The 19,942-nt window shown below is 39.1% G+C and overlaps 2 protein-coding genes across 2 annotated transcripts; both read right to left on the bottom strand.

Annotated features, from left to right (window-relative positions):
• Window positions 1–11,022: 11,022 nt before the first annotated feature.
• Window positions 11,023–16,872, bottom strand: LOC6557834 (WD repeat-containing protein 35). The gene is made up of 11 exons (XM_001983152.2): window positions 16,849–16,872; window positions 16,595–16,706; window positions 16,098–16,534; window positions 15,359–15,542; window positions 14,569–15,156; window positions 14,404–14,507; window positions 13,641–13,918; window positions 12,970–13,584; window positions 12,154–12,461; window positions 11,307–12,093; window positions 11,023–11,232 (listed from the first exon to the last, which is right to left on the bottom strand). The coding sequence occupies exons 1-11, from the start codon at window positions 16,870–16,872 to the stop codon at window positions 11,049–11,051; spliced, it is 3,621 nt and encodes a 1,206-aa protein (XP_001983188.1). The 3' UTR covers window positions 11,023–11,048.
• Window positions 16,873–17,970: 1,098 nt separating this feature from the next.
• On the bottom strand, window positions 17,971–19,577 carry LOC6558397 (uncharacterized protein At4g17910). Its single transcript, XM_001983153.2, has 2 exons — window positions 18,789–19,577; window positions 17,971–18,727 (listed from the first exon to the last, which is right to left on the bottom strand). Exons 1-2 carry the CDS (start codon window positions 19,540–19,542, stop codon window positions 18,054–18,056), a joined length of 1,428 nt encoding a protein of 475 aa, XP_001983189.1. The 5' UTR covers window positions 19,543–19,577; the 3' UTR covers window positions 17,971–18,053.
• Window positions 19,578–19,942: the final 365 nt, after the last annotated feature.

Here is a 19,942-nt window from a genome sequence, read left to right as displayed (position 1 = left end):
ATACTTAGGGTTTAACTATAAATTATATATATATTATAAATTATAATATCGCCAAAATCCGCCACGGACTATACTTAGCCTATATTACTTATATGACATCTTCGTCTTGAATTTACGGTCAGGAGGCCGATAAGTAAATTTTTCCCATGAATATGAAATACAGCAATCCTTGTCGACTTGAGGGTTTATATTTCTTTCACACTGACATGTTTCCCTAAAATAATACATATATTCTTTTCGTTGCTATGGCGAGATATTCTGCTTTAAAGTGTCTTGAGGACATCTCCCCACATTCTCAAGAAATCGTCAGAGTCCAAGACGAACGACACATAGTCTAGAATTTCCACTCAGGAGACGTGTAAATATTTGAAGTATGTTTTTCAACCTAGATATTAATTATATAATAATCAATTGAGGCATATATCTTTCCCCATTTCGCAGTTGTTGCTTCAATATGGTTTCGGTTCTATAAGGGACCACCTCTTTGTCACCAATCCCCGCCTAATCATGACAATCTCTCTCATTGATGTTTCAAATGTTTGTGTTTAGCTTAACTCGTAACACAAACCTGATAGTTCACTGAAACTACGCCCCCTCCAAACCCGCTCAATATGAAGATGTGTTCAACACTTGCTTGAGATGCCTGCACATTTGATGGATTGGTTGGGATGGGATTGTCTCTGGCAGATAGTCTGTCAATCCAATCGATCCATCTGCGGCAACATATTGGTGTGAAATTATTTGTTTATTTGTTTTGCGAACTCAATGATCTCTCTTCGAGTTCGGGTTGAGTTCGAGCTGGAGTTCAATGGACAGACACGCAAACACTCATTCACACACAGAAGGGTCTTTTATTTCTTTTCAGTTTTCTGGGCAGTTTAATAATTATATTTGGTATTTACAGCCAGTTGAGTGGACAAGAAGCGAAATATGAGCTCTGAGCATACTGCAAGCTTGTCAAGATGATGCAATGCAGCAGACACCAGACAGCAGGCAGCTGACAGAGGAAAAAGCAGCAATGACAGGACCAGAGACCAACGAGCTTGGGGCTGGGAGAGTCAGACAGATTGACAGACGGACAGACATTATGTCTTGCCACTTGCTACTTGCCACTTTCATTTTTCACGTTGGGCTTTCGCAACTTTCCAAATAACACTGCTCACTTTTTACTAAATAGCTGGCTGCTGGCTGCAGTTGTTGTTGTTGTAGCCACAGCTGCTACTTCTGGTCAGAGTCAGAGTCAGAGTCCGAGTCCGAGTCACGTAACAACACCATTAAGAAATTCTCGCCGCTGCACCCACACCCAACAATTCATTTATGGGGCCTGCATTCCATGTAATGCGGCATAAATCACAAGTAAAAACTTAGCCGCAATCTCAAAACACAAGCTCGAAACTGCCCCATTGAAGTTAATCAGCATTTTTAAATCTGCAATTGGCTATTTATATGCTATACAAACTATAATACACACTCTATACTCTACACCCTATAATCTATACTCTCTGTAATATTTATTAAATTAAATTTATATTTTATCTGATTCCAAACTGACGTAAAAAAAAAACGAAAAACAAAGAGTAAACATCTCTCAGCATAAGCCATGCAAAATACAAAATTTTAGTTTTTGTAATATGATTACAAATTGAAGTCGAAAGTACTCAACACTATATACTCATATTCTCCACAGAGCTAATCAGCGTTTTAATATCTGCCATTTACTCTATATTTTATACTCAATGATCTACACTAAATTTAATTTTGATAATCGGATTTCAAATTTATTTTTAAAAATACTCTTTTTACTCTTATCTATATACTCTATACTGTATACTATATTCACTGTATCTGCTATTCATTCCTTCCTCAATACTCTATACTTTATAAATTCTATACGCTTTACACTCTACACCCTATACTCCCTATACTCTGTACACAATATGCAATCATAAACACAGCCCCAGCTCCTAAATATAGATCAGAGTTGACGTCAAATGCGCCACGCTCGCTTCTCCGTTTCTCCACATTTCTGATTCTCCGCTTCTCCTATACTGACTTCTAGGATTCCCTTCTTCTCCCCTTCTCCAGTTAGTCAGATGCAATCTAAGCCGCCGGCACGCATCGGCAGCTCAACACACGCCAGCAGATCTCTACGTGTTAGGTTTCAATGCACTTGCGGCCAATACAGCGCATTACAAGCGACTCGTTCTGTAGAATATTCCTGTGAACATCGTTTCCCATAGCTTTAGGATGCTTGAAAAGTTACCCAATTTCATTTAAATGATTAATGCGAATAAAAGGAACGAACGAGAGGGACCGACCAGATGATACGCTCTGCTCTTCAGCAAAAGCATCCACACAATCCATTAATTCGGAATCGCTATTCTGACTCGAAACTCAAGGAAAATCTAAGCCCAAAAATAACAAATTGACATTGGTCAAAACTTCTAAAAGCTGAAGCTTAGTCACTTTGTCACAACTGAACCTATTTTCAAAAGTAGATTGTGTAGTTGAATTCTGCATTTAATTTGAAAATTTTAAGAAATTGACCAACTGTTACATAACTGAAACTGAGAAATGCATGCAGAGTATCTCAAAGTGTGCCACTGTCGTTCCCACTTTTGTTACCACTGTCAGGCTGTGAAAAATTATGGAGAATGCAACGATATAAAAAAGATGCCGACAGGTAATTGGAAAAGTACGCCTGAATATTTATTTCGAAATTTTGCGCCTCTAAAGTTGATTTTGGTTTTTTTTTATGTTTTGATATTTATTTTTTTTCATAGTTTCTCAAGTGAATATTTATGAAATCTCAGCTAGGCGTGTTTCGTGGTTGTTGTTGTCAATGTTGTTTGTTTCTGGCACTGGCTTCATTTGTAAAATGCTCACGTGTCAACATTGTCAACAGGCATAGAAAAGCAGCCATGAAAGTAATAGGAAAAAATACAACAGCAACAAAAAATGCAACATGAGGCACGTTTCGAATTGTTGTTGTTGTGGGGGATTTAGAAACGGTTTTATATGGGTATTTATGCGCCACTCGAAGGTAGTTTGTATCTCTACATATAAAGTCAACTTTGAGCATAACCAGCCAAGTAAATCTCAGGGAAAGACATGCGTCTTGGACGCAGCCGATCCTTGACAGCGACAACTTCTTGAGACAAGGTGTGTCATGTTATTGTTATTGCCATTGTTAGTTATTTGTGCAGTTGTTGCAGTTATTGTTGTTGCACATTAATTGCCAACTTATATGCAAATTGTGTAATAACCATTTTGCCACCAATGTCTGTCCGTCCCCCATCCCTCCCCCAAGACCCAGACCCTCAGGCTCTCCAGACATGATATGTTAATATGAGTCTCAAAAGGCGCGAAACAATTTTACATTTGTGGCACAACCCACGCAGCAACTCGACAACAACAACCTAAACAACAATTGCAAAATGTTAGCAACATGAAAATGATTTTGCTTGTGAACTTGAATGAAATGCCAACGAAGCTCGAATTGGGTTACAGCCAATCCTAAGCTACAAATGTATATATATATATATATATATATATATATATAAATATATATAGCTAAAGACAGATTGCTTATGTTGCCATACTTAAGTTAAGAGTTAAACCTAGTTATGTATGAAGACATACTTGAAAGCAGCGCACAAATTATTGATTTGGGAATTCAAATGTTAAAGATTTAACAATTAAGAAGAGCTGTAGACGAGTGAGTTAAACAACGATATACCCCGCATCCAGTTGTTAAATATATACCAGTTTTAATTCCATTTAATTGCTTTCGGACTTCGATATGTATTGATATTCGCAAAGCTGGAGAAGTTATCGATCGAATGCAGCAAACTTGATCTGCACGGAGTATATGAGAATATATACTTTATATGACTGCTGCCTGCTGTCTGTTACATATCATATTCTTGACAAATCATTTTCCTTTAACCGATTTTTAATGGCTTCAGTGTACAAGAAACTGTATCTTATTCCCTAATTGACAAGCTAAAATAAACCTAACAAATTGATTTAAACAAATATAGTTTATTATAATTAGCTAAAATTTAAAATAGATCTAAACTCATCAAGGGAAACTTTTCTTCAAATCAATTGGGTAAGCTAAAACCTGATCCGAGTCGAATTCATTAATCTTAATTATCTTAATTTTGACAAAGCGAATTGAAAGAAGAGCAAGTATTGTTTCTTGTTGAGATACAACAGTTTAAGGTATGCTATAAATACTTTTTTAATAGATTGACTCGATAAGGTTTGAGAAACTGTAAATTAAAATGGTATAATCAAATTGAATACGCCGAGTGTTAATTCAAATTTGAACGAAGAAATTCGCAACCTAATCTAAACGAAAATGAAGCTGAGAGGTAGTCCCAACAACAATTCCCTGGGCTAAACAATCAAAAAATACAAAAGTAAAAAAGAAAAGATATTAACGAACCTGAAACTGTGCGATTAATTGTTTGCTTCGATCATGCCATATGCGAAAATAGACTTTCACTGGTGCCAACGCATAAAAAACATTCGCTTTGTTATTAGATAGCACAAAGCCTAAGCTCAAGTTTTTATCGCAACGGAAGTCGCCCTGAAAGCGCACGCAATGGGGGTGTTCCTCCTAGCAGGGGTGTTCCTGTTGCTATTTTAGTTTGTGACTGCATTGGGAAAAATAATTGGCCTGTAATTTAGTGAATATCCATATTTTTGGCAACCAAGAGTAACACTCACCTTATAATACAGGAATTATTTACAAAATATATTTCTAAAAACCAGAGTTTTTATATTCCTAATTCCCGGCTACATCTTTCTTAAATTTAGAAAAAAAATATTTTATTTTTCACTCTTTAGTAACTTTTTCTATAATTAGGAAATATATTTCTGAAAAATAGAAAAAATTTCGTTTTAATTTATATATAATTATATGATATTTCCAAAAACAAGGAAAAACTTTTTAGTTTTCAGGGCGATTTTTTTAAATTCAGGTGGATTTTTGCAAGTGTGGTCAATTGTTTTAATTGGTTTGTTTATTTGCTGAATTGGGAGGGAGGCACGGTGTTGTCATGGCACCGGCCTATCTTTTATTGACCCGAATGCGTGCCAAGTAAATTCAACGCACATGCCCTCATTTTTATTGACCCAGTTCAAGCAGACAGAGCTACGGGTGCACAAATATATATATACAGATCTAAGTAAATAAACGTTAGGTAAGGTTGTCTTAGCTCGAAGGTCCCATTCTGATTGTGTGGAAAATGCACAAAAACACATTCAAATATTTGCAAAACTATTCCAAGGCATCGTTGGACCGATATATTTTTAAAACACAATAAATTGTTGTTTTCGGCGTTGATACTTTTTGTATTTATTTATTTTATTCAGTGTTCTTTTTATCTGCACCAAAAAATAAATGTCTAGCTGGGCATTTGCTTTCAATTTTAACAAAATTTATTTCGAGACAAACAAGACAAAATATTTCAGCATTTTCGCAATGACTTTATATGCAAAGAAAATATTTCAAAATTAAATATAATGGTTTTGTGCGTAATTATGCAACAGGCAGAGGAAAGCAACTAGGAGCCCATAAAGTATATATATTTGGGTTCAGGATGAAGAGCCAAGTCGATATATCCATGTTCGTTTTCCCGTCTATATGAACAGCTGGATCTCAGAGACTATACAAGCTAGAGAATTGAAATTTTGAATATAAATTCTTGTATATCTTGGCCACATCAAGTTTAATTCATTTTTATCGATAACTTCTCATGCTTCGCGAGCAATCAAAATGGGATATATTTAACAACTAGCTAAAGGGAATTTCCTCGCCGAGCTAACTTACTGGTTTTTATTTTCTTAAATTTTTGTTAAATAAATAATGATAGCTCTTGCTGTAGTCGGGCTGCTTAAGAATACGAATGAAAAACATGTTAAGCCTTTTCATTTTTAAAATTTAACGAGCTATAATTACACGAGAAACGTCAAGAGACAACGTAAGGCGACCCTGATATTAAAAAGTATAGACCAGTACAGACCAAAACAATATGTCACTTTATTCTGACAGACGCCACCGCATGGCGTCCAAGACATCCATGTCGTCCATGTCGTCGAACTGTTGTTCAAATACGACAACAAATTTAAATATAATTTCCAAGATTTTCTACGAAAATATGTATTTGTGGTGACGGAAGCGCGCGTGTCGTTTGTGCAACAACCCCATAAAATCTGCGTACTTGAAAAATGAAAAATGGCAATAAAAGACAACAAATAACAAATAACAAATGACGAACACAGCTTTTCGCAAAGGGGGGTCGAAATTGTCATTTTTTACACATTTTAAAACAAAACACGCTCTGTTACACGCCCTGCTTCGCACCCCCTCTGCGTAAGCCCTTCTATTTCGGCTTAATATAAAAACCTCAATTGATATTTTAGATGCGCTTTGCAAATATTTCGATTTTCGATTTTGATGCCAAAAGCAGAGCTGCATGCAAAGAAGAATCGCTTTTAATAGCTGCCCGTTATGCGTAAATACTACAAATTATATCTGTAGATGGTAGAGTGTCAAAGTGAAACGAATTTAGACTGATAAAATGATAAAAATGTGGCCAGACGTTCCCCTGTTGCCCTCAGCTTCATAAGCAATTTGACGTCAATTGGGTTTCGTTTAGAATGGATTATATTAGCCATGAAGGCTAGGCATATGAAAATGTGACTCTAAAATAAATCAAAAGCAGAAGAGAAGGAATAGTCGTCTCACAAATACCCTAAATATATATAAGCAAATACGGAGAATCTTCTTTTGATGGACATTTGAGATGCTAAATTATAGAGAGACTGATCATGAAAAATCCAAAGAGATAAATTAAACTAGAACTACAATATTCTGATACCTTAAATATATATTAGAAATAGATAAATTTAGATCAAAAAGAGAATAATCCATTAAATTGTTATAATTATTGATAGATAAGTAAATAAGGAAGCTAAACTATAACTACAACTTGCTGATACCCTAAACATAAATTAAATGCATTTTCTTTATACATATCTAAGTTGCTAAATCACAAAAAGAATAATCCTTAAAATAATAGCTATAATTTGTTGAAGAAATAAGATGTATCTGAACTATAACTATAACTTTCTGCTACCCTAATACCCATAAATTTCCATGGCTGCTCGAATAAAAAGCCGGATTTTAGCAGCAGTGAGTGAATTTATTACGTCTATACGAAGTCAGCAATTTGGTTTTGTTTTCTCAAGATAAATGCGAAATGCACTCAAAGCTCATTGCTACCCCAAAAACACAACGTGACAAGTTGGCCACGAGAAATAACTCAGGCTACAGCGAAAGGGCGGCTTTTAGCCAACTAGAAAAAAAATTAAAATGTTGGCAAACAAAACAAAATGCATAAAACACGCTGAAATGCTGAAAATGAAAGAAATATTTAGCTGCTGACCCTTAAAAAGCAATATTTGACATTTGTGCTCAAAAGATACATTTGACGAGACCCAAACAATGTCCGCTGCCTGATCAACAACAAAAATGCGAATATTTATGGCTTGAGCTGTACAGAAAAAGTCTAATAATAATCAATAAATACAGAAAAATATTATTTGAAAACAGATCGTGTCTCATGGAGATTCAGCCTAAAAATATGTATGTAATATAAAAAAAATGACTTAGTCTATCTTTTAATGGAAATTAGGCACATAAGTTGGCTGCAGGGGCATTTTCTTTAATATAAATGTCTGTGGTGCTTAATTGCCGACGAACGAATCCAAAATTAGACTGCATGGTAAAAAGGAAAACACTGCTTGAAAAACTATGAAAAAAACAAATATGCGGCTGTGCTGTCTGCCAAATAAATTTCGACATATATATATACCAATATGTATCTGTATCTACAGCAGTATCTGTAGTAAAAGAAACTGTTCCAACTGATTCATGGACGGACGCATCGAACCAGATACAAATCTTTAGCGGATATGCTAAAAGCTGAAAAGTGTTTGTAAACAAAAACAACAAAACAGAAATAGGCCGTCAAGTGGTCGAAAAAGATACAATTGGCCAGCCATATACATATACAGGTACTACTTATTTTCTGGAAATATTTTTTGTTATTAAGAAATCAATTTCTGAAAAGTAGAAACAATCCTTCCCAAAATTCTGAATCAAGTAATGATATTGACTGGTTTATATCAGAAAAAGCATAATATGATTTTAATTTGCATTTTTAGAAACATTTTACAAACAACAGTAGAAATGGAAACCCTGATTCTTAGAAAAAACCATTTCTGAAATTCAAAAACAAGTAATGAAATTTTCTGGCTCTTAAACTTTCTGAATAGTAAGCTTTTTCTCGGAGTGTACATATATATATATATAGATACTCACACTTAAGACGCGTACTGTAAGGCATTCATTTGCTGGCTACTGCTTCCAAAAAAAATATCCGAAAGTAATCGAAAACTATGCTTGAAGTAAATGCCGTCAATAGTCAGAGTTGGGTTCGCTTTGCTTCGGCCTGCTTTGGTTTGTTGCCTTTTTTTGTTTGATTGGGTTTGTTGTGGTTGCTGCTGTCAGCGTTTTAACCGTACACGTTGTCACAGAGACCCGGGCAATCCAGATGCACCACATTGTGTGGCAGTAGTTGTGACTACATTACACTTGTATACTTGTAAAGTAAAAGCCGCGAAAGCAAAACAAAACAAAACAATAGAGACTATTGATTACTATGCCAAGCTAGCGAAGTTATGAGGAGTCGAGGCGAGGAAGGGTTTATATTATGTATATATATATATATATATTGTTGACAATCCAATTAGCGCTTGTCGGTTTGTCCAAAGAAGCCGCCGGTTAACTGGGTGTATACGTGTTTTCAATACGTAAGCAAATATATATTTCAATTAAATGCAAACACTTTTTCAAATGCACTTTTAACACTCGAAACTGTTTGTCTAAAAGCTATTGAACGAAAATCGTAATTGGGCAAGAAGTTCGTTTGGCATAGGCAAGGCACGAGACTACGGCGTAAAAGTTAACGGAAAAAGCGCAACGGCGTGACGCGCACGAGAACACAACTAACGTAAAACTGAACGCGTAGACCGAAATAATTACGGGCAAAGCTTTCTTTCTCGCTCTCGCTGCTCTTGGCTCTCTTTTCTTCGCACTCTTTCGCGAAACTTGCGGTAAATTGCAAAGGAACGACAAATGGCTCAGTGAGTTGAAAAGAAATGCGGCTAATTCAAAATAGCAAGTGAGAGCGAAAGAGTGAGATGGAGCGCAGCTGCGAGTGGATCTCAAATGAAAGTGAAATGTTGATGAAATGTTAATTATTTCCATTAACCCTTAGATAACAGCAGCAGGCAACCCAGCAGCAAACTATTGAATGACCGCTTCATTACCGAATGTCTTCTGGATGCACATAAAGTAATTCATTACCTATTAATGCTTTTGAATGCTGGAGCTTGTAAGTCAAGTAAAAATATCTCTTTGCGAAAGCTTCAGCAAGAAAAGCTGTTCGTCAATGTCCTATTATATATTCATTATATGTATTGATTTTTTTATCTATTTTACTATCTTCTGTATTATTATTAATTTAATTATTTTAGTTTTAACAGACGCTTCGTAAAGTGTGTTTCTATCAGTTATGCAATTTGTGTATTAAAAAAATAGTATTTTTTATGTTCATATATAAAATTATTATTTATCCTAGAACAATTCATAAGGCTTTACTAATTTGGAATATATATACTGGAATCAATTTCGAATCGAATTCGTAATAGTGTTTTTCCTGCTGGTAAATGCGTCTAATGAAGAATAGCAAGAGCAAGCGAGAGAGAGAGAGAGAATGATAACATCTGCTAGTTGAGATCTAAATGGAAGTGAAATGTTAATGAAATGTTTCCATTAATCGGGAGGGAGAGAGAACGTGAGTAAAATGTTAATGAAATGCTTCAGTTAATCCTTACATTACAGCAGCTGGCAAGCTGTCTAAAAGGGAGACAGAGAGAGAGAGAGAGAGAGATGCTTATGGATATATGCGTGTGTGTGTTTTTATGCACGTGGTTTAAATAACACTCACCTTGACAATGCAGCAGCAGACGATGCCAACAGCGTTGTAAACAACAACATAACATTCGACAAATATCCTTGAACTGCTCCTCTCCATATTTTTATTAATGCGCATTATGCTCCATTTAACAATTGCACTCTTTTTTATTTTTTTTTATTAAACACTTCGCACACTTCGCGCACTTCGAAAAACTTGACAACTTTTTTGGCGCCTTTCGTTGTTGCTAATAAGCCGCAAGCCAAAAAACAAAAGTGTAAACAAAAAAAGCAAACTTACCTGGTTTAATTGATTTACTTAGCTAGCTAGACTACAAATCACAAAAATGGTTTAATTGAGCACTTTTATAACAAACACATTTGTTATTAACATTAATTATATATTTTGTGCGTGAAAAAAACAGCTGAGATACGCTTTGAAACGGAAAAGGAGAAGTGGGGGACGGGGTGGCAGTTTACGTTGCGGGAACCGCCGCGCACCCTGTGGGATTTCAGCGACGCCAGGGGCACAATGTGTGTGATGCCAAACGTTAATTTTAAGCCGAAAAGTTTCGCGACGTTGTAAGATTCGCGATTTTTAAAAATGCTCTTAAAAGCAATAAACAAAACTGAGCACAACTTTTTTTTGCACTCGATTTTCAGCAAGTTGGCAGCAGCACCCCAATCAGTGGCTCGAAGACGACAGGGTTGCTTTGCGCTCAGTAGCGCTTTCGTCAAGGTGACTTCTAGCGATTTCCGGCAGGTGCCGCCACTTACAACAGCTGTATTAAGATTAGAATGCACATGGCATTTCTTTAAGTTTTTCGTTTTCGAGCGCAGTCGTTCGAGCTACGTACTATGCTTTAACGAAATGGCATCGTTTGGCTCACCTAACGAAGGTGTAACTTCACTCACTTAACGAAAGCTGGTCATATAACAGCTGATAAACATTTTATTTGTTTATTTATTTTATTCTTCCGCTTATGGTTCTAATTTAATTAACTGAGACAATGAGGCTGTGGCACAAGGGGCATGTGCGATGCCTCGTTATCTCCATGGGTGAGGCACAGTGGTGACAAGTGGAACAAATCCAAATATTGCTCGTCGGCTGAGTTATGGGCTTCCCCGAGGAAACACAGCCTGGAAAACGGGCGCCGCACTCCATGCAGGAGGGTAAACTAATGGAAGATAAAAAATTAATAATTAATTAATATATATATATATTGCATTATATATATCTAGTATTACTCACTTGTCGGGCACTTTGAGGGAGCAGCCATAACAGGCGACCGTATCGACTTTGTGATCCTGTGGCTCATTCTTGGAGAAGATGCTAACGGCCAGTTCCTCGTACTCCTGCTGCGACTTCTCTGGCAACGTGTCCAGCGACTCCAGCTTCATAAACGCCCTCGAGCAAGTGTCAAAGGATCTATCCGCACAGCTGGCCAAGGCCAACAGACCATAAATATCCTCCACGGGCAACACATCATCATAATCCCGCAGACGCAGCGAGGTAATCACAGCACTGTGCATGATGCCAAAGCGCAGCTGGCGCTGGGCGAGTAGCATATAATGATAGGCCTCGGCACAGTGCCAGAGGCGCTCAATGCATGCCGCATCCTCGAGACTAATCGAATCCAGCAGTGTATTCCGATCGCGGGCATAATCTAATTGCTGCGGCGACTCCAACTGGAGCGCCTTCAGATGATCCTCGGCGAGCAGAGCGGCAAGGATGTAAATTTTCTTGATGCGCAGGAGCGGAGCACGTCGCTCTACCTCCTGCTCGGCAAGCTGGGCGAGCAGCCGGGCTGCATCGAGATGCTTACCCGCCTTGCGCTGCAACTCAATCGACTCCGGGAGTCGACCCTCGTTCAACAGCTGAGCTGCGTGCTTGCCAAGCAACACATTCACCTCAGGCATCTGGTACTGCTGGGCCAGCTCCACGGCCTGGCCCCATTGGCGCAGATTCACGCAAGCATTGACAGCGGCCTTGGCGTCACCCAACTTCAGATAAGCCTGCACAGCCTCGGAGCACATGCCTGCAAGAATTACAGATAGGATCAGTTTAAGTAGGGCAGCAAGGAGCGGCATCGCTTTACCCACGGAGACCAACATCTCGGCCAGTTTGTTGAGCAGTGCACTCTTCTCCGGCAGCTTATCGACGCACTTTTCCAGCTCATCGAACTGCTCCAAATGATACAGGGCCTCAATGTAGCCCTCCAGATAGTGCGATTTCTCGTAGTATTCCTTAGCGCTCTCCCACGCCTTGAGCTGCGCAAAATGATGACCGATCTCACGCCAAGCGGTCTCCATCTGCTGATCCGAAACACCAGCGCCGCCCATGCGATAAAGTTGCACCACACGAAACCAGTCGCAGAGGGTCATCCGCAGATCGATGGCCAGATCTCTGACGGAAAGAAAACAAAGTGAGAACGTTCTGTGAAATACTCTGACACCAATAAGTAATACCAGCTGATAACAGTTGCCACACAAAAAGGTATATGGATTTGGGGTGGCGGATTAGGCCTGGGCCTTGTCAACATATTTTTTAACTATCTTTAAGGAAAGTCATTGAAATCTAGAGTCACCAGCAATCTACTCTCCAATTTTGCTGAATCTATCTTTTAAATTGTGGAAAATATGCGTTTCTATCGATTGTGGTAGATATGTGGTTTTATCAATTTGCGATTAGTCATTTGATCGATTTCCTTGCCGTATCAGTCTTATTTTTAACAATTTATCTGACGCAACACCACTATATATTCCAAGTATCAAATCTCAACTCTTAAGTGTGTCGAAGAAAGAACAGACAGCTTGACGGACATTGCACAAAACCAATATAATATTTTTAGCTTCGGCAACAGAGTATAACAAAAATAAGTAAGAGATGAGTAGAAAAGATGACTTGGACCAACCTCCGATCCGCGTCCATGTAGAGTTTCTCGGCCTCGTCGAACTCCCCGTAGAAGGCGGCAATTTCCGCCCGTTGCAGAATCTGTGTGTTAATATTCCGTAATCTTTTAATCAGCTTAATGCCCGGATAGTTAGCACAGCGCACAAAGGCATTCTCCGCCGTCTCTAGTTCGAGTTGTTTCAGCGCCGACTCAGCGAGCAGACGCCAGAGACGAGGATGCGGATTATCCTCAATGAATTGCTTTGCATCATCCAGACCCACATGCTCCAGCAAATCATCCGTGTCCCGCAACGATTTCACCCTCAACTGGATCAAATGCGACGCATTCTGCAGCTCCCCGATGCTGATAATGTCGTCGAGCAGAACGCTGGTGATCTCCAGATCCTCAAAGGTGCAAATGTAGCCGGAGCACGAAATGGGCTCCTCGGGGTCATTGCCACGAAAGATGTACATGCGTGTCTTCTCCATCAGGGCCAGCAGAAGTGGATTATCCTTGGCCCAGCTAACGGCCCAGACATCCTTGCGTTCCACGCGACTAAAATTCAACTGCGTCTCCCGATTGTCATCCAGCTCCAGGAGCGTCATCACACCCACATGATCAATGAGGGCAGCACGACTGTAAATATGAATCCATTAAAGGGAATGGAGGATGTTAAAGCTGGTGAAGCTTACGTGGAATTGCAGTTGATGGCCATTTTGTGAATCTTGGCGTGCTGCGTGTGGCGATTCCTTAAGGAAACATTGCCCACACTGTACTCATTGATCACGCCCGACTCCCGAGCGATCAGCAATAGCTTCTCGGATAACGTCAGTGCACAAATTGGATCGTTGACCGATCGTTGCTCCTGTCCCGCCAGCAAATCCTTTGCCAAGTCGACGCCGGTGGGTGCGTCATCAATATGGAAACGCTTCTCCTTGCGCGCTTTGACACCATGCAGATTCGAAGAGCTCTAAAAAAAGAAGGTAATATCTTATTAAAGGCATGTTACACTCTGCTGCTGAAGCTAAAAAAATTGATAATGGTTTTGCGCAATATCAGTCATAGAAGGGTACTTTTTTCGTCATCCTTAAGGCTAAAGACTTGAAACATATATACTTGTCTGTGGCTGCGTGAAAGTGTTAAAAATGGGTTATACACTAGGGTACTAGGAAATCGATAAGAATCGATAGTCGCCATTCGATAAAACCACATATCTACCACAATTGTGAGGCTATAGTTATCTAGCTTGGAATATAAATTACTAGAAAATACAATAGCCTGCCGCAATTTTAAAGCCAAACTTAGAGGGCTCTAAGATTACTGGGAACCTCCCTCGAAGAAGGGTACTTTTTGGTTACACCCATAGCATCTATTTTCAACTGCTATCAGCTGGTATTACTTATTTGCATGCACAGTATTTCACAGTAGGATACGCCCGTTCTCATTTGTTTTTACCTTGGGTGTGTGATAATGCCAGATGAGTATCTCCTCGTGGGAAGCAATCGCCACATAGCCCGAGTTGATGCCAACAAAACGTGGCTTAATATCCGTATATTTCGCTAGAAAGTAATGGAGATTTGTAGTTAGAAATTGATAGTAATGGGATGCGATGTAACCCACAGTCCACAGTGGTGCCAATCGAATTGCAGAGCAGCAACTGATACACTCGAACATCTTTGTCGGAGCTACTTCGTCCTTCCAAAGTGCTAAGTGCAATCTCCTTGATATTACTGCTGATGCACTCCACGCCCAGCACACAATGCTCAGCGCTGGCCGAAAGGCAAATTGTGGGTTCGACCTCCTTGAGGAAACTCTGATTGGACACAGTGTTCCAGAAAGTAATGACATTCATGGGTGAGCCACTGTTTCCACTGTTGCCACTGCTGCTGCTGTTGAGAAAGACGACCGTCTTCTCAAAATAGCACCAAATATATTCCGGTCGAATGTTCGCAAAATAGATAAAGGAATCCACGGCCATGGCAATGCGCAAGGATTTGCCTTCCCAGCTGACGGAGGTGATTTCGCTGCCAGGCACTTTCAGAGTGCGATAAAGCCTGCCCAGTGGCGAGTAGAAGCACACCTGGTTCGTCTCCCGCTGTGGCGTCGCCACCGCCGCCTCCAGCGATGTGCCACAAATGGCCAGAACGCTGCCATTGTGATTCCACTTGGAGTCCACATTACGCATGCCCGTGTCAAAAATGGCAGGCGCTGGAATCGAAGTGAATCTAAGTTAATTAATGCAATTAGTGAAATACACTAAAAAAAATCTAGCCTAGTTTGAAAATCGCCTTGGAGCTAGAAAGTTTTTCTTGTTTTTCAAAACAATTTCTAAATCCTGATTTTTTTAAATACCCTTTTTAAAATTCGGGATGATATTATTTTTGTGAGTGTGTTCAAATGCGGCACTCACCATCATCGTTCTCGTTGCGCATAATTTGCACCATGCCGTTTTCAAAGCAAATAGCCAAAACAGGCCGATTGCGATTCCCAGGAGCGAGATGGCTGCTAAACCAACTAATGCTCGCAATTCGCTGCACACGACCCATGGAGGAGGCGCCGGAGCCGAGAGTGATGCACTTAATGTTGAGTTTCATCTGCAATAAATCAGTGGATAATTATTTGAATTTGGGGCCATCCGCGACATCATTTTAGTTGTTTAATGTAATGACATTTGCATAGTATGTTAAGTGCACTTAAATGTTAGTTGTTTAAATTGTGATTATATTTGCCCACTAGTTAAAAGCACTTAAGCTACAGCCGCCAGCTGTTATCTAACTCGAATTGCATTGCGTGCGACCATGGTGTAACTATACAAGGTGGTCACGTGGATGATCTTGTTAAGCATCTGCTATGAAGTTTGATCGAGAGAAACGATTTTTTCACAATTGCGTGTGTTTACATATTTTATGTGCATAGTAGCAAATAAATATTGTAGAACGTGTTACATTTATTTAATAAAGATTCAACTCCCTCACTCAACTTAGCTCATGTTACATTTTATAGAGTTCACCATGCTTAACATGATTTTATTGCGCGCGCATATTAAGCATGTTAATAACGTATTTATCTATCTTTAATGCAGCCCACTATTTTAAATGGCATTGTGTCCATTAATGCTTAATGCTGAAAAAATTTAATGCACAACTCACCGCAAAGTTGCCTTGATTATCGTACAAATGGCACTCGCCATTGGCCAGGGCAAACAGGATAAGACGGTTATCAGGACTCCATTGAACCCCTGTGAGATGTGTGTTCTTCAGCTCCTTGCCAAAAAGTCGATTGCCATCCACAGAGCCCACAATGATGGCACCATCCTCATAAACAATGCAGATTTTCGCTCCATCCGAAGTCCAACTCATGCCGGCTACAGTTGATTTCTTGCGATCATTTGTCATCTCCTCGTACCAGGCGCCCTTATACAGCATCCACACCATAATGACGCCATCCACATCCGACGAAGTCAACTTATGCTGGGCATCATTCCACGTGACCACCTTGACGGACTCCTTGTGACCATCAAGCGTCTGGTTCATCGACAAATTGGAGACGGCGGCGAGTCCACCTTTACTTTGTCCATTATTGGCAGCTAAAATGAATATATATATATATATATATATAATATATAAAATACTATTATTAATCTCACCCTGATCCAGCTTGAGCACCTTAAGCAATCCTTCGGTGCCGGCAACTGCGATATATCCTTCCTCCTTATTCCAAGCGATGCAATTCAGTTTTACATTGTTGGGAATCGCAATCTGCAGAAAGAGTTGAAAAATTAACAACTTTAATAACACAACTTTAATAATTATTACAGTGATGCTAATAAACATGAACTACTTTATAATAAAACTGATATTACTAATATTAACTATAATGCTAAGCGCATTTTATACTTACCTTTTTACTCAGATAGACAAACATTTTGTTGTTTTATTTGCAATTTTACTAAATTTTTTCTTGTGGCAGCCTCTAAATAAATTGTTTGTTTTCATCGGTTGTCAAAGCAACCAATTTAAATAAAATGCACACACAAAATGCATTTGTATTTGTTTTTCATGCTGCGCATGCGCTGTGGCATCGAATCTCATATTATTCATCTCAAGAAAACCGTTTCGCTTATCGCACAATCAAATAAATAAATATTTAAACTGATTTAAATAATACATTTACACGCAAACAATTTTACGCTGCAAGGAAAGCGGAACGGAGAGAAAAACAAAGTTCAAAAAGAACCAGTTACTTGCAGTGAACCACCTGTTTGAGTTTGCCTTATTAGTAATGAACTAGTTTTTTCTTGTATTTGTTTGGCCGTTAAAGTTTACTAAATGAATAGTTTTTGTTCATTAGTTTAACATAATAGTAAACGTGTATTTTACAAATAAAATATGAGCAAGGATACCTTTGTCAAAACTAAAGCGATTTTTAACGAATTTTGATTTTTTTATCTTAAGCATTTTATTGAAAAGGTGATTTTATGTCGAAACTCAGTCAAAAAACAAGCAAATGTACAGTACCAAAACTATATCGGCATTTCTAGATAAAAGTAAATTGCTACTAACAAACCGTAATCTATTTTTTCTTATCATAGCTTTCTCCCTAGAGTGAGCAGGTACTAAGGGGACAACTTATTGATAACGTAAAAAACGTCATATTTACTATATTTATACATACACTCAGAAAAATAATTGCCCAGAATTTTAGAAAATCGATATGAAATGAAAGCGCGCTAAAAACTAGAAAGCTTTTTTTACTATTAGGAAAAAACACCATGAAACCATATTTTTACAAATGAAGTGGAAATGTACCCTTAAATTAAAATTACCTTGTTTTTAAGAAATAAAGTTTCTGAAGAATATTGTGAGTCACAACAGGCACCATATTTTCTGTGAGTGCACATGGAATTCAGCCCTCAGTCATTATAACCTGCTAGATAATATACGCAAGCAATTACTTGATGACTATGTATAAAACCAATCGATAAACATTGGTAAAGTGAAAAGAAATAACACTTGTTGTACATATCTGTTAAATAAATGTTTACTTCCATAGCTTTATCACAGAAGCTAGAATAAATTGGCAAATTTGTGGTTCAGGTACAGGTTTCACGCAATGCGAATGCGCCTTTCATAGAGCAGAAATGCGGCAAAAGTGACCAGGAACATGTAGGCGGTGAGGATAACGACAGAAGCCGGATCGGAGCGATCCTCCGGCTTGAGAAAGATATTGACACAACCCGTCGAAACATTGGCCAGCAGAAAGAAGGTGAGTCCGTTCAGATTCAAGGACTCACAGATGACATGTAGACCCCTGCTGCCCTCCGGACTCGGCTCCGCCATAATAGCAACCGTAGAACCCTGCTCCAATCTATCGCCTTCATCCGCAGCCGAATTGTTGTTGATAATCAGGTCAAAGATGAATATGCTTAGGCCAACCATTGTGCTCATGATGGCAAACATCCAGAAGATGTAACCCAAATTGCAAGTAACTCGTGAGATGCCCACGGTCAAGGCACTGGCCATGGTAAATCCCCAACAATTTAGCGCCATGATAAGCAGTCCACGCAGCTTTGCAATAATCTCTCCATAAGTCAGCAGGGTTTTGGAGACCAGCCATCTATTTAAGCATATGGAGAGCAGATAGATGGCGACAAATCCAGGCAGCGAGAGAAGTCCCTCCCGATTGGCGCTGAACAACGTGGAACGCGGCAAATCATCATCCATCACATAGTCAGAGATGCCGCCAACACTTAAGCTCAGTTGATGGGTAACAATGACAACTACCGGAATGAGAATTCTATATTAGAGCTGATATTTTTTTTTACTTTACGCGAAACTTACCGATAGCCAATGGGAGGAGCTGCGTATCACTACGGGCCACTAAACTGAGCACGCTGCCCATAAGCTTGGTAAAGCCCAACGTGAAGAAGGCATTCAAATGCTGTCCATACTCATGCTCATCCTGCCCGTAACCAATTGTCACAATGGCGACAACTCGTGCAATCCCGAGCAGTATAAGAGGCAATGCCGATCGTAGAAGACTACGCCGTAAATCGTTGCTGTTGCGACTCCGGCGTGAAACCAATCCCATTGTGACGACAAACAATCCAATGCCCGTGTCCATGAGCTGAGCACCAAACAGACGACTCTTGCGATAGGGTCGATGGAAACTCTTGAAATCAATGGCCAATATGCAGACGGCCGTAATCAGATGAGTCAGCGCTCGGACAATGGTCAGAGCGTGAACCCGACTTCCCAAATCAAAATGAGCTCGGCATTTGGCACGGGATAAGGCTCTTGTACGTAGGATAAACCAAAAGGAGAGCACGATCATCAATCCCACAAATTGACCACTATAGCCATTGGCCACTGTGACAAACAGCACGGTCGGCAACACAATTAACGGGAATTCCAGCAAATAGTTTACGGTCAGACTTTGTTTCAGTCTTTGGATTACAACACGTGCCAATATTATTCCAGAAAATGTGGTCAATATGACAAACAATGAGGCGAAACTCTGTTCGATTGATTCCAACGAACGTTTCTCTGTCGCGTGTTTCGGCAGTTCGTAAATGGAAGCTTGCATGCTGGCCATACTATTTGACTGGATACTATTGTGGCATAGCGCATTTTCACACCCAATTCAAGTTTTCTATTAATATTGATAAAAGCCTACTCGAAAATACGTATATGTGTGTGTAAATGATAACCTAGGCGTATAAACAAATATTAAATAAAAATGGATGAAACCCTAGTCGCCAAAAGTTAGTGAATGAAGATAGTGGCATACACTATGATAAGCAGTTTAGGAGCTTTGAGTTAAATATATTCAAATAAACCGCCAACAATTAGTAGTTGTAGCTGCGGATCAACAGTTGCACAAACTGAACGGCAGCGCATGTATATACGTACCTTAATCGACGTATTGGATTTGGCGCCTACTCAACAGTTGCACAAACCGAGTGGCAGCGCTTGTATACTAACTATACTTGATA

This window comes from Drosophila grimshawi, unplaced genomic scaffold (genome assembly GCF_018153295.1).
Source record: "Drosophila grimshawi isolate 15287-2541.00 unplaced genomic scaffold, ASM1815329v1 contig_44, whole genome shotgun sequence".
Taxonomy (NCBI): domain Eukaryota; kingdom Metazoa; phylum Arthropoda; class Insecta; order Diptera; family Drosophilidae; genus Drosophila; species Drosophila grimshawi.
The sequence above is the reverse complement of the archived record's forward strand: the minus strand, read 5'-3'. Positions and strand labels throughout refer to the sequence as shown.